Source organism: Mauremys reevesii, linkage group 15 (assembly GCF_016161935.1).
Source record: "Mauremys reevesii isolate NIE-2019 linkage group 15, ASM1616193v1, whole genome shotgun sequence".
In the NCBI taxonomy this organism is placed as follows: Eukaryota; Metazoa; Chordata; order Testudines; family Geoemydidae; genus Mauremys; species Mauremys reevesii.
This window is the reverse complement of record NC_052637.1, coordinates 23415738-23430137: the sequence shown is the minus strand read 5'-3', so window position 1 is coordinate 23430137 and position 14400 is coordinate 23415738. Positions and strand designations below refer to the sequence as shown.

The window sequence follows — 14400 nt, the reverse complement described above, 5'->3', positions numbered from 1 at the left end:
TAAAACAAGAAAGAAATTTAAAAAATAAAATAAAAATGACCAAACCCAACTTTTCAAGTCTTCTTTATCCATCATAAAGAAGCAAAAAAGGCACAAAGACACTTTGGTTTTCCCTGGCCAGGTCACCGCTGAAGAAGTAAACAAGGGAATAATGAGCATTGCCACTGGTTCCAAAACAATCAGGCTACAACAAAGACGTCTGGTTCCCTTTAAGTTACAAGGGGGAAAACTCCTAACAAAGAGTCATTTTCTTGGGGCTACAGCATCTTGAAGGAAGCCCTCCCTCAAAGCGCCGGCCAGACTGAATATTTAATGCCAATCACCAGCTTACCTCGTGATTTCTTTTCTTTTCTTTTTTTTTACATTCTTGCAGTTTTCCTCTTTCTTGTTTAAAAAAGAGGTAAAAAATAAATTAAAAGCCAATCAAAATCCTTTTCAGTCTAAGCCTTTGTTATCCGTCACCTTTCAGACCCCCAAACTCCGAAGGAAGCAGCGTTTCAAATTAATAGATCTTTCTGCAGATAGCCTGGCTTTGATGCGCAGATCCAAGTCGATAGGCTAATGCAAATTACAGCACCCTTTCTTACTAAACTGAGAGGAATTAATTGGAGAGAGATTGGCATTCCAGGCATGTCCCTCCCCGACTGCACCGAGGTGACAAAAGGCCTGCGAATGGCACATGGGTCAGGATTCGGGTGTCTTAGCTGGCCAGGGGGGATCAGTGAAATTCCCCACAGCTCATCAGAGCAAGTAGCAGAGATGCTACTACGTTCTGCAATGGCCCGCAGGTCGCCAAGAACAGCAGGGGCCCTCCTGGAGAGAGTGCTGTCATCAGCTGATAGTAACTCAAGAGAACAGACGGACACCATGGCCCAGAGCCACAAAGGTACAGAGGAATCTGGGCGTACATGCTTCAGGAGAGAGCTAGACAATGACTCCCGACACAGAAGACCTCCACGGTATTAAGGCTAAGTCTACACTTAAAATGCTACAGGGGCACAGCTGCAGCACTGCGCCTGTGTCGCTGCAGTTAATCCACCTCCCCGAGAGGTGGTAGCTAGGTCCATGGAAGAATTCTTCCATCAGCCCAGTGCTGTCTACTCCAGGGATTACGTCGTCTTTGCTACGTCTCTCAGGGGGTCGATTTTTCACACCCCAAGAGCCATATTTAGGCCAATGTAACTTTTCGGTGTAGACTAGCTCTCAGTCACACCTTCGTCTTCTCCAGGAACTGGAGACCAAGAACTCTATGGATGAAATCCTGGCAAAACTCCCACAGGATCAGAATGTCACCCTATGAGTTCAACTTAACTCCAGAGGGCTGTTGCTGAGAAGGAGAAAGGCAGGATGGAATCCAGCAGGGAAGCTTGTGCTTCCCTCCAATATGCCCAGTGTGGGAGGAAAATTGGGTCCAATTTTGAACCCAAAGGCCTTTGACAATTTCCCATCAGGCCATCGGCCTTTCCCAGGGGGCAAGTGTGCTGCCTCTCCCTGATCAACAGGAGTTGCTACTTCTTGTGCTATCAAATGGGTAAGCTGGGGAAGAAACTGGCAACAGCCAGAGACTTCACAAACTGAAGGGGGCCAGAATCTGTTCCTGGTGCAAGTCCCCTGAAAGCAACAGCGTCACCCCAGGGATGGAGAGAAGCTGAAGCTGATTTGCTTCCTCTAGAAAGATACCTAGGGCCCTACCAAATTTGCGGCTGTGAAAAATGTGTCACGGACCATGAAATCTGGTCTTTTGTGTACTTTTACCCTGTACTATACAGATTTCACGGGGGAGACCAGTGTTTCTCAAACTGGGGGCCCCAATACAAAAGGGGCTGCAGGGCTGGGGGAGGTCGCAAGGTTATTGTAAGGGGGTCGTGGTATTTCCACCCTTACTTCTGCACTGCCTTCAGAGTTGGGTGGCCGGAGAGCGGCGCGGCTGCTGGCTGAGGGCCCAGCTCTGAAGGCAGCAGGACAGAAGTAAGAGTGGCAATACAATACCAGGCCACCCTTACTTCTGCGCTGCTCCTGGCGGCAGTGATGCCTTCAGAACTGGGCTCCCGGCTAGCAGCCGCTGCTCTCTGGCCGCCCAGCTCTGAAGACAGCACTGCCACCATTTTGGGTCAGGACTCCTGCAGTTACAATTCAGTGAAATTTCAGATTTAAATATCTGAAATCATGAAATTTATTGTTTTTAAAGTCTTATGACCGTTAAATTGACCAAAATGGACCGTGAATTTGGTAGGGCCCTAAATATACCTATGGAAATAAAGCTACCAGGACGTGTAGCCAAGGCAAAAACCGGGACTGTCCCATGTGCTCCCATGATGCTTCCACAGCATCTGAGGCTATTTTCAGCTTCCCCTGCTGAGTCTGCCAAACGCTGCTGGTGTCCACCTCAAGGCACTTCTGCTCAGAGTTCTTTGAACTACTTACCCCCATTTTATTTTGCTCATTATTATTGTTTCTTGGGCCTTCACCACACAATTGGTTGCCATAGCTCACGCGCTCCATGGCGTCCCAGTCAGATCTGAGCACACTACGCACAGTGAATTATTCATTCCAATACATTTAGCCCCTTTTTCCCATTTGCAAAATTATCTGCCGACAGACATGGGTCTACATTTGCAAAAGCGGCCCCGGTGTGACGAAGTGGGACTGTTCGCACTGGGGGCTGGGTACAGATCCTAAGTATCTAGCAGCAAAAGGCCATGCAGCCAAATGCCTGAAGTTCTGTCTCCTGGCAACTGATGGCCCGGCCCCTCCCTGCAAAGGTGCATCTAAAGGTGTTGGAGACAAAGGGGTCAGGTGACCTCCTAGCCCGGGAGAGCTAAAGGAGAGGAGAGGGGGCCGGAGGGGGGGACTGGGGGAACTGGCTGGGGAAGAACAGAGGGAGAGAAGAGAGAAAGGGCCTCCCGATGGGGATTAAGGGTCCCAAGATGGGCCTGACAGGGGGGGATCCTATTATCTGTGCCTGCAAGACCTGTGTTGGACTGTATTCCTGTCGTCTAAATAAACCTTCTGCTTTACTGGCTGGCTGAGAGTCCTGGTGAATCGGCAGGGAGGCCGGGTGCAGGCCGACTCCCCACTGGTGAATCGGCAGAGGAGGCCGGGTGCAGGGCCGACCACCGTAACACCCTGATTTTGCCCTTCCATTTTTTTTTGGGGGGGGGGCAGCTTGGGCCTCTCCCAGGGGATTTGCTAGGTGCTGGGGGTGCTCAGCATCTCGGGAGGTGGAAGACATCCCATGCACACTTGACGGACACAAGACCGGCCACTTCACAACATTTTGGTCGTAGCTCTTTACAAATGATGAAATTATCAGCTGTTTTCAGTATTCACCATCGGCACTGCATGACTGGTCACCTAGGTCACATACTATTATTTCTGCTCCCTGACTGGATGACTGAAATTTGCAATAAACAGAAGAGAGACTTGACTAAGTCACTTGTGGCATGAACCTCTGCGCAGTATTCACCAGACTGTTGTTTTCCAGGAAGATGCTTGGGAATGAGTTGTCTGAATGTTTACAGGGGTGGCCACTTTTACACCACATGGTGCTTTGTCTCCCTCTAGTGGTGGTGGGGCCACATGGAGGTCGAGGCGCCTGCTACAACTGTGGCTAACAGAACAGGGCCCTTTCGCTCAGGCAATATAAAGGCTCAGGCATTAAGATCTCAAGGTCCCCAGTTCAATCCCAACTACTGACGACTCACCCAGTGCCCCTGTTACATAAGGAATGAAGTAAATTACCAGGCTTAAGTCGAGCAAATGTTCACAGATACACTAGTGCAGCCTCTGCCCTACTCTAGTCACCCATCCTCTGTTGCCATGGAGACAGTTGCATGGTCCAGTGGAGATGCTTATGTGAGGCAGTTTGATCTAGTGGTTAGAGAATGGGAGTCTAGGAACCTTCAGCTCTGCCCCTGGGGCCTTGGGTAAGTCACTGCCCCTTTCTCTGCTTCACATTCCCCCTCTGTAAAATGGGGATGATGCACAGACCCACCTGAGCAGGGGGTGGCAGGGAGCAATCACAGCGGGCAGTGTTTGCACAGCACTAAGTATCTTTCTTATTATTAACAGGACAGAAGACCTAAGGAGTGAGGAGCAGCAGAAGATAAGCATCTAAGAGCTATTCTGCACTACACAAGGTTTGCCAGCCTAGCTACACAGACACAAAGCAGATGGAGCTTCACTGACAAAGCCCTGCTGGGACAGCTTATCCTAGTTCAGAATGAAATCAGCTATACTGGCAAAAGCACTTTTCTGCCTGTGGCCATGTCTACACTACAGACTTCTGCCAGCATAGCTCTGTCAGCCAGGGGTGTGAAGAGGTGTGACCCCTGACCGACACATCTGTGCCAGTAAAAGTCCCTAGTGTAGACACAGTTATAGCAGCAAAACCGAGCTTTTACTGGTTTCACTCGGGGGCAAGAGGGTGGGCTGAAATAAGCTACATTGGTAGAAGTGCATCTTTGCTGGTATAAGCTAAATCCTCCCCAGGAGGGCTTTGCCAGTATAGCATACCAGGGTTCCTATACTGAAAAAGCAACCCCAGCGTAGACATGGCCTGCATCTACACCAGGGCTTTTCCTGGAGTAAAAATGTTTAAAAAATCAACCCCCTAAGCAACATGGGGCCAGATTACTCTTCAGACCGGCCAACATATGAAGAGTAAACCTGGCCTGAGCCACCAAGGGAGAGAGAGGAGAGGCTAGAAGTGGGCAGCCATGTCTCAGAGCATGGCCAGTTCCATGGGGCTGGCCTAGCTGACCGCATGCCCTTCTTCCAGAGCATGGCCAGGGAGAAGATGGGCATCGCAGCTCTGCAATGGCCCGCTCCAGCCAGACACTGGTTATTAGAGCTGACTGAGGAACGGGAAGTGTTTTTAGTGAAAAACTGCAATCAATCCATCAATAAACGGATTTTCCATGGGAATGTTTCATTTTTCCGCATTCTCCCCCTTTTCCCTCCTGCCAGTGGTTTTCGAAAACTGGGAACATTTTGGTTTCTGATGGAAAACCAAAAACTTTCAACAGAAATGATATTTTTTTCCTGCAGAAAAGGTTTGTTCAATAAAAAAGTTGTTTTTTGCCGAAAATTGATGACATGGCTGATGAGTTCTGAAGGAGCTCTGCTGGTCAATCCCTCTCCCCCTTTGAGCCTATTGATTTAACGTCTATTTCCCAGCACGTGTGCACCAGTTACACTTCTCCGACTGTTCTGTACAAAAGCCAGAGGCAGGGCTGTGCAAAGGGCAGCTTCTCAGGCTGGTCATGCACCTGTCTCCTCACGTTTGGGGGTGAAGGGCAGTAGGAGGGGGCAGGGAGACAGGGCTCTAGTTATAGGAGTTACAGCCTCAGTTGGCTTTGGGATCAGCACTTGGGTGACCTGGAACATGTCCTGCATCTACTTTTAAATCTAGCTAAGCCACATCCCACCTCGGTCTGCAGTTCCCAGCTCTCTCCTGGTGTCAGGAAGCAGGGCCTGCTGTAGGGCCAGTCTCCGAGCACCCTAACCTGTAGAAGGCTCCCTGACTGGCTACACGGCCTATTGGATGGACGAGTCAGTGGACTGGCTCCTAAGCCAGGCAGCCACTCAAAATTTGCTCAGTGCTGCGATAGCTCCTATTTGCCTATTTGTCCCCAGCCTTGCCCCTACCTTGCCTCACTTCAGTAACCCAGCTCTGACCCTGCACTTCTGACTTTATCTCTAACCCTTGGCTCTGGCCTCTGACCCTGGTCTCCTATTCTTGGCCACTGTCTCCTGGTCCAACCACTAGGCATGACTGCCCACGTCCCAGTCTCCCGCTCAGAGTCCCACAATACCGGCAGTAGCTGGCACCTCCAAACCGTCTCTCTCCTGCTCCTTGAAATGATGGAACGGCAGCAGCCCACCCAGCCATCTCTATGTGCTCAGCTCTGTTCTGGCTTCACGCACCCTGCTACAGAAACTGGCTGGGTCTACAAGTATTTGAAGGCAGAAAATCCCCAAGAGGGAGAGAAAATATTTAGGGAGGTGCCAGGTGCGGGGGAAAGTGTGCAATGAAAATGTAGTCTGAGGGTCCGGACACGCTTCCTGGGGGTGAGGGGGATTCTGCTGTGGAATCCACACTGTGAAAGCCACAGCGCCAGCCATTTCAAACCAGGCTTGATAAAGCACTAGGAAATCTGTCCAGTACCACCGGGAGCGATCCTGGCTGATGGGGAAGGGGAAATCAGACGGCCCTTACCAGCTCTAAATCCTATACACCAAATCCATCCCACACAGAACTCTAGTCGCTTTATTACATGGGAGATGAATAGGGTGCTATGATTTTATGACACAACCGATAAAATCTTCCATTTGGCTGAGCACAGCATGTGCTGTGTTTCAACAGCTCTTTGCTTCGGCGGGACTTAATACAGCATCAGATTATATCAACAGCCCAGATAATGCTCCTTCAAAACCATTAAGCCATTTTTACTCTGTTACAGATTCAAATGATGTCTTGGAGACATGGGGTCTGGCTCTCTGAGGCCCCGCCTAGACTAGGAAAATGAAGCGTGTTTAGCAAACATGTTAGCAAGCACATGCATAGGCGCAGGAACTGGTGGTGTGGGGGTTGCTGCAGCTCCTCCAGGTTTTACATGGGGCTTTTCTCCTGGCCCTGCACGTGGGGTCCCGGCTGCCAGCCCCACACACGGGGTCTTGGCTACTGGCCCCGTGCCCGGGGTCCCGGCTGCCAGTCCCACCCCCAAGGCTCAACCCCTGGCCCTGCACGTGGGGTTCTGGCTGCTGGCCCCCGCCCGTGGCTCCACTCCTGGCCCCGCATCCAGGGCTCCGTGCCCGCCCGCAGCTGTGGTCCCATTCTTAGCCTCCTTACCCTTGTCCATGTCCCTCATTCCTGGAGCCACGGCCCTGCTCCCACCCCTAGGGCATGGAGGGGGCATGGATGGGGTAAGGAGGGGAGCAGCACCCGCACTCTAGCCCATGTCAGTTAACACCTTTTTCAACACAGCCTAGCACAGAGTATAGAATCTAGATAAAGACAGTGGGGTTTATAAACAGGTTAGCGGTCAGCCCTCAGGTCTCCACTAGGGGGCTTTGCCAGCCCTCTAATGTAGACGCAGCTTATGCCAAGAGAAGCAGTTTTTCTCCTGGTACAGTAACACCACCTCCCTGAATGGGGTTGAGATGTGTCAACAGAAGCCCTCTTCTGTTGGCATTGCTGCATCTACACTGGGGGTTTTCTAACTATGTCAGCTTCGGGGGTGGATTTTTTACACCCCCGCCAAGAAAACTGCGTGGCCTGGCCCTGGCCCAAAGCTTTTACTCTGTCGTAAAAAAAAAAAAAAAAAATCACTCCCCACCCCCAGACACAGCTACGCTGGCACAACTGTGATGGGTAGACCTGGCCAGAGAGCTGTAAATGGTGGAAGCCAGCAAACAGTTTGTAGCTGATCACTGGGCTGTACAGCTTTGCCGATGTGGGATGGAGAGGGAAGTATTCACTGTGGTCACGGCAGCAGGTGATAACCCCTGTTCATCACCCCACCTGGATCTGGGGCACAGCTCGTCATCCGGGTCATGCGGGTTTGCAGCAGGTCGCCCACGTGGGGCTTGCTTTGCCTAGGAAAAACGGTCTTTAGCGAAAATGGGATTGCTAAGTCGTTGGAAAGTCCCCGTGTAGACAGGGCAAGCTAACAGGCAATGGCTGGTCGAAGGGGAACCTAGATCAGCTAACACGTTACAGCTGCCACAGGCCCTGTCTATGCTGGGCTCTCAAAGCAGGCTAGCTATCGTGTTCTTGGCCAAGCCCTTTCCAAGCCCTTCAGACGACACCCCTGCTCTTTCCTAGTTGAAGTACAGAGGAAGCGAAGTGATCACAGGTACCAGCATGCCATAAATGCTGGCCACATGGACTTGTTAATGGTGACATCTGTCTGCCAGTTTGACCCCAAGCCAGCCCCACCCTGCAGTACCCATGTGCTTGGAAATCAGAGGCAGTGCCTTCCCCACTGGCCATCAGATCCCCACTTGATCTTCAGCCACGTATGGAGGCTACAGCCGGACCCCAAATCACACCCCATGGCAGGGCCGGCTTTAGGAAGTGCAGGGCCCAATTCGAACAGTTTCAACGGGGCCCCGGCAGGGATGACTAAAAAAAAACACAGTAAAAAAACACACGGGGCTTGTACTCACCTGGTGGTGCTCCGAGTCTTCGGCAGCACTTCGGCGGCGGGTCCTTCACTCACTCCAGGTCTTCGGCGGCATTGAAGGACCCACCGCCGAAGTGCCACCGAAGACCCAGAGCAAGCAAAGGACCCACTGCTGAAGTTCCACTGAAGACCCGGAGCGCCGCCAGGTGAGTAAAAATTAAAAAGGCGCCTCTAGCCAGGGAAGGGATTCTCACTGGGTGCGGGTCCCTCTTAGGCGCGGGGCCCGATTCGGGGGAATTGGTGGAATAGGCCTAAAGCTGGCTCTGCCCCATGGGCTCCGACCTCCCCAGAGGATGACACCAGTTTTCTGTGTTTGGATCATTACACAACAATAACAGCAGCTGGGGATAATAAATCGGCGCTTAAAGAGATCTCCAAGAATCTATCACCAGCCAGCAATGCTGTTTCTTCAGCGCATAACACAACGTTAGGGTCTGGACAACCCATTCAGATACAAATACTATCTCCACTCACCATCACCTGGCCCTGATGCCTGTCGTCCAAAGATCACTGAGGCAAAGGTGTGCTGGGGCAGCTGCCTCACTTTAACGTCACTCCGTCTGCTACACCAGTGTGCAGACACGTTCCGAGCGTCTCCCAGATCCATCACTACCTAGCTGTGCAGGAAACAATTCACCCACCACTGAAATGCAGTCCAACCTCTCAACTCTTTGGAGCCCTTGTGCTCTGGGCTCCTGCATGTTATGGAAACACAAATCATGAAGCTAATCATCTCTGGGGAGGAACGAGGCCGCTGCTTAGCAGCCCATGGCAAACACTGCACCACAGCTCAGAAAGGGAAGGCCCAGATTCTCCAAGATATTTAGCACTGACCTCTCATCAATCTCAATGGGAGTTAGGCGCCTAAACCCCTGTGAGGATCTGGCCCAAAACCTATTTCCAGTGGAAGCGATTGGGAATTTGGGCAAAAGTGAATGTAACTACCCAGCCTGTCTGGAACTTAGCTAGGACAATGAGGCTTCCATCCCATTCTTGTCAAAGTGACAGGGCATCTTTACTGAGCACGAGGGGCCAGGACCTCTGCCATATGCCTTACCTCAAAGTTACCATCTCCAGCTGCACTGGGACCTCGTAAACCACATTGGGCCAGGTCTGTCTCCGGGGGAAAAGTGCCTCCTACTGACCTGCAAACGTCAATCCCCCAGTGCCCAGAATAACAGAGCAATCATATTTTGCACCTACTGTCTCTGATTATTTAACTATGGTGTATTATTTATTGAGCACTGCCAAGGTACTTGGTGCTGTAAAAACCACGAGGACAACCCGGTCTCTGCCTTTCACAGCTCACAGACTAATGGGACTCGGTGTGGATGATAGAACACGCACTAGGTAATTAACTAAGTAAAGTCACTGAGTTATACCCACAATAATACACAGGAACTCATCTTGGCTGAATGGTTCCTTTACTTTTAATCCCTTTGCAGAAGGTGCTGGATTTTCCTGGCATGGTGCTGGGTACTGACAATATGTGCTGGGACTTCTGGCACTCACAAAGGAGTTCATCTGAGCAAAAATCCATGCACACGCTTTGGGAACACTGACGTTTTATAAACCAGTTTGTTTCTTTACTCTCTCTCACTCTTTCTCCCCCTCCCACAGACCCAGAGCCCAGGCTACCATGCACCTGTGAGCAGACTGTGATGTGATATTGCAGAGGAATAACTTTACCACCACAACCACTTAATCACCTGACGCCCAGCTGGCACTCCCCGAGTCTTAATACTGCATCCAGGTATGCTAACGCCTGTCAACTGTATCCTGACTGTGCAGGTGTTACCTGATATATCTGCTCATAGAGTCAACTGTGCTAACCCCAAAGATTTTTGCTGTTATTCTCCTATGGAGTTTGGCTGGAGCAGAATCACTGTGTTTATCTCTGTTCTCTCAGAACAATGCAACAACCCTTCCCTTCCTTCAGACTTAACAAAAGCACTGCACTGACCACTGATGGGCAGCCACCTCTGGGGTGGGACACGGCAGCTGTCCAACATTCAAAAAAGGAAGTGAAGAAGAAAACTATATCCAATTGACACACAATAGGAATTGTAGGTGGCCAGATGGAATATGCCCGGAGCCCCAGTTAATACCCCATATCCTACCACAAAAAAGCCACAGCATATTTCATGACCTCAAGTACGGGGTTATTTGTCCAATGTGGTCTTACTGGAGAGCGCCACCTAGAGAATGACCAATACTACATCCAGCAGCACCTGGGTTTTGCTTGAAGGGCTCCCATCCAAGCAGAGTCCAGGCCAAAGAGCTCATAAACCACCCCAGAATTTTATTCCTGTGCAACATTTCCACTTGTGACACATCTATCGCTTCTTGTTATGAAGATCTTTGCCATCTGATTCCTAAATGGGTCTTTAATTTTATTTCCAGATCAGCCCGTCTGATAATTTACATTCACACAGTGATGGTGGAAAGCACATAAATATCTCAGTGAAGTTGCTGCTTATTAAGCCTCACTCCTGGAATAGCTTCAATGCCACTAACTCTCCGACATGCATAATGCTGTGCTAGCAGACAGGGGGGAGGGGGGGGAGATGGATGCCTTTGTAATAGCCTTGCTTCATAGTGACACAACAGCAGGTGGATTCATGCACCTTCCGAAGTCCCTCGGGGAATGTAGTTAGTGCAGAGGATTCCAAGCTGATCGTTTTTATTTTTTACCACTACCAGCACTTACCGCAGGCTAGTCTCTGTGCTCACCGGGCCGCAGCATGGCTCTGCACTTTGAATAGGAACTAGCAGGTGTTGTGTCGATTGAGTTTGTAGCAGAAATCTTCTAAAGTCAACAGACACTGCAACTGCCATTTAATGGGGACAGCCGTGCTTCCTGGCGTTGCACCAGCTGTTAACATTCAAGCCGTTCTTGAGGTTCTTCAGGACTTTCTCTTCCTGTCCCGGCCAGGATGTGCTGAGACACCCGGGCATTACGACTGGCTCTGTGAACAAGCCTTGGACTGGAAGCTGTAACAGTTTCAGATTTCATTCCATACGCCCTGGACCAGCAACCAGAACCTCGGCTCCTCCAGGCATGTTACACTCCTGTGTGTGTGTGGATTAAAGCTTGCTGCCTCCTCCTACTAATCTTCGACTGTCCAGACCGTGCTTCCCGTTGTCCACTACAAACAGTCCATGCCCAGGCTATCTAACGGACAGCAAGGGTGTCGCCCAGGTGGGAGGGAGGGCAAAACATGGCCCCAGATTGTGACAGTTCTGGGTGAAGCCATCTAGCTAAATAACACTGCTTCAGAGGAAATCAGACCCAGCCGCTCAAGCTCAGGTTCTGGCAGACACTGGTGATTCAGTAGAGAGCGCGCCGCCCTCTCACTCGCTACCGAACCCAAGGCACCAGCTACTGCCACCTTTCAAATGCGATATAAAGCCCAGGTCCTGCCCATGTGGGGACATTAAATAAGATTAGGAGCGGTGGGAGGGTCAGATTTCAGGTTGGGTCGTTACACTTTGCCCACCAAAAATTCCCCCCCGCGCTTTCAGTTGGATACAATAATCTTCTTAAAAATCTGTCCTAAACTGTCACGAAGCGCTGCCATGGGCTGTGAAACAGCTGCCATGCTCCACCCCAGAGATGGCTGCATTTCACTGCCAGGCGAAGCAACTCCTGTCTCCATGGTTTGTGCAATCTGTAATGCACTTTGGGATGGCTGGACGGAAGGTACCAGGGAGGTACTGGTCGGTGTTGTCACTTGCAGTACCAGGAAGTGTTAGCCTCACAGCCTCCTCATGGGCTCTCCCAGCTCAATATTCCTGGTGCAGTCCCAGCAGAGATGGGAAACATGAGGCATGGTTTAAAGAGCCACCACCGTCAGGGAACTCTCTCCCCCTCCCTTCCCCCCGCCCCTTGAGGATTCTCTCTCCGTTATCTCCGTTCACCAGCTGGACCGGTTTTCTAACTGATCAGCCCCAGGACCTGGAAATCCAGCTTGCCACCTTCTGCCTCTGCCACTGGCACTGCAAAGCGAGGCTCTGCGGCCGGGACTCTGCTGCTGTCTCAGCTGCTGGTGTGTAACTGCAGCTTGCTCTCCAGCAGCAGGCTGAGCTCTGCGAAAAGCTGCTCTGTGCTCACTAAAATGAGTCAGGGTGATGGGAAGCCCCATGGGGGGCACAGAGAGGGAAGCAGGAGGGGGCATTTTGTAGCCACTTTTCTGACTAGCCTTTAAAAATGGGGGGTCCTCATGGTCAGATGGGACAGCGTGTGCATGTGTGTGTCTGTGCCTGGGGAAGCGTGCTGTACGGGTACTACAGGAAAAGGAAGCACCAGGCAGGCACAGCTAGCAGTGAGGTGCAGGTTGCACTCCTTTCCCCCTGTGTATCTCTCTGCGGTTACTCCCACTTTGCACCACCAGAGAGGTGAGCAGGAGAGTCACTCCACACGGCAGCCAGGCCGGCCTCTCTCTACAGCTGCAGGTTTTATTCCTAGAGAGCTAAAGCCATAAACTATTTCCATTCGGCTCCCAAGGCGCTTCACCCTCACCCCTGGGTAGTTCTCTCTGATGCCCAGCACGATCTCGCTGGAGGTGCCATGCAGCTGGCAGGCAGCCAACATGGCCTGGGCCCCGCAAGGACAGGTGCCACATCCTTTCTCTGTGCAGCAGGGAGCATGGAAGTGTCTGGATCCCAGCCCCTCACCTCCCAGCTCAGCCTGACACCGGGGTGGGGCCGACGCAGTGCAGGGATGGGAAAGGAAGGTTTGTCCGGGGCAGACGTGTCTCCCACCCCACTTACCTGTACTGTGCTTGGAAGTGGTTCTGCACGAAGCTCTGTCTGCTGGGAGGCTGGGTGGCTGGCTGGGCACTGCCAGAGCCACAGCTCTCGTCGAGACTGGGCTGGGGCTGCAGAGAGACAAACGGGGTTATGGAAACAGGGGACGGCGGCTGAAAATCACCCGACTCCCCCCAGCGGCACCCCTGCCCCCACCACACCCCACTGCCCTCAGCGAGGGCTGGCAGCAATTCCTCCTGATGGAGATCTTCCCCTCCAACCTCGTCTCTACCCCTGCTTCTCCACAGCTCAGGGTGCAGGGAGGAGAGCTGGGTGGGACCCCAGCTCCACCAGCCCCGGACAGCCACAGGAGTCACTACAGTGTGGGCATGGGCCACGGTTCTCCCCAGGGCCTTAGCACACTGACTGCAGCCCTGCCGACCAGAGCGGGGAGGGGAGCAAGAGATCTGCTTCCCCGTGGGCACAGGGGGGCACACAGTCTGGGTAACGGGGCAGAACGGGGGAGCAGGAGGTGGAGAGGGAATGGGGGTGGGGCCTGGACCAGTGGGGGAAAGTGATGGAACCAGGCTGGAGAGGAGAGTTCCAGGGTGGGGGTGAGGCAGGGAAGCTGCTGGCACTGGGTATTATCAACAGCAAGTCACTGGCCTCTCTGTTCCCATCTGTACAACGGGGACGGTCACCCGGCCCTGCCTCACAGTGAATTGTGAGGATCAATACACCCCCTGGATACCACAGTGACGGGAGCCCTAGAAGTAGCTCAGATCTGACGTGGCCTCATCGGCCCCACATCGCTGCACTGACTGTGCTTCCCCCAAGAGGCTCTTTGGCTTTTCCCCTCCCGGGCAGTCTGGCAGAGTTACTCTGAGGAGTCACCCTGGTCTTTCCTGCCTGGAGAGGCCCTCAGCTAGCCCAGGCCCTCTTCCCAGCCCTCAGCCCCAGCAGCCCTCACAGCAGCCACAGGCCCTGATGGGCAAACACTGGGGAGCCGTGAGTAGGAGGAGGGGGCAATTTCACCGCTGGATACGACACTGGGGAGACCGACACTGGACACTGCGCCCAACTCTGGGTTCCACATTTTCAAAGGGATGTTTAAAGATTGGAGAGGGGGGCAAAGGAAAGCCAGGAAAATGCTTCAAGGGCTGCAGCGAGACTTACGGAGCAATTTGTTTAGCTTCTCAAAGAGAAGCTGAGAGGTGGCTTGTTTACGGAGTCTAAGGACCTTCCTGGGGAGAAAATACACCTACTAACGGGCTCTCTAATCTAGCAGAAAAAGGCAGAACCACCAATGGCTGGAAGCTGAAGTCAACAAATTCAAACTGGAAATTAGGAGTAATTTTTTACCAGGGCGGGTGATTAACCACTGGAACAAACTCCCAAGGGAAGTGGTGGATTCTCCATCTCTTGCTGTCTTCAGATCAGGGCTGGAGGCTTTTCTGGAAGC

The 14400-nt window shown here is 52.1% G+C and overlaps 1 protein-coding gene and 1 long non-coding RNA gene across 3 annotated transcripts in view; one reads left to right on the top strand and one right to left on the bottom strand.

The window, feature by feature from the left end:
* USP43 (ubiquitin specific peptidase 43) overlaps window positions 1-14400 on the bottom strand; it is a 186330-nt gene that overhangs the window by 102217 nt on the left and 69713 nt on the right. For both annotated transcript variants that reach the window (XM_039502361.1, XM_039502362.1), the window contains exon 3: window positions 12963-13069. In XM_039502361.1, coding sequence (XP_039358295.1) covers window positions 12963-13069 — 107 coding nt within the window. The remainder of the gene's footprint in view (window positions 1-12962; window positions 13070-14400) is intronic.
* On the top strand, window positions 3850-4868 carry LOC120384046. Its single transcript, XR_005588612.1, has 3 exons — window positions 3850-3926; window positions 4072-4139; window positions 4781-4868. It is a non-coding gene; the product is annotated as an uncharacterized LOC120384046 (long non-coding RNA).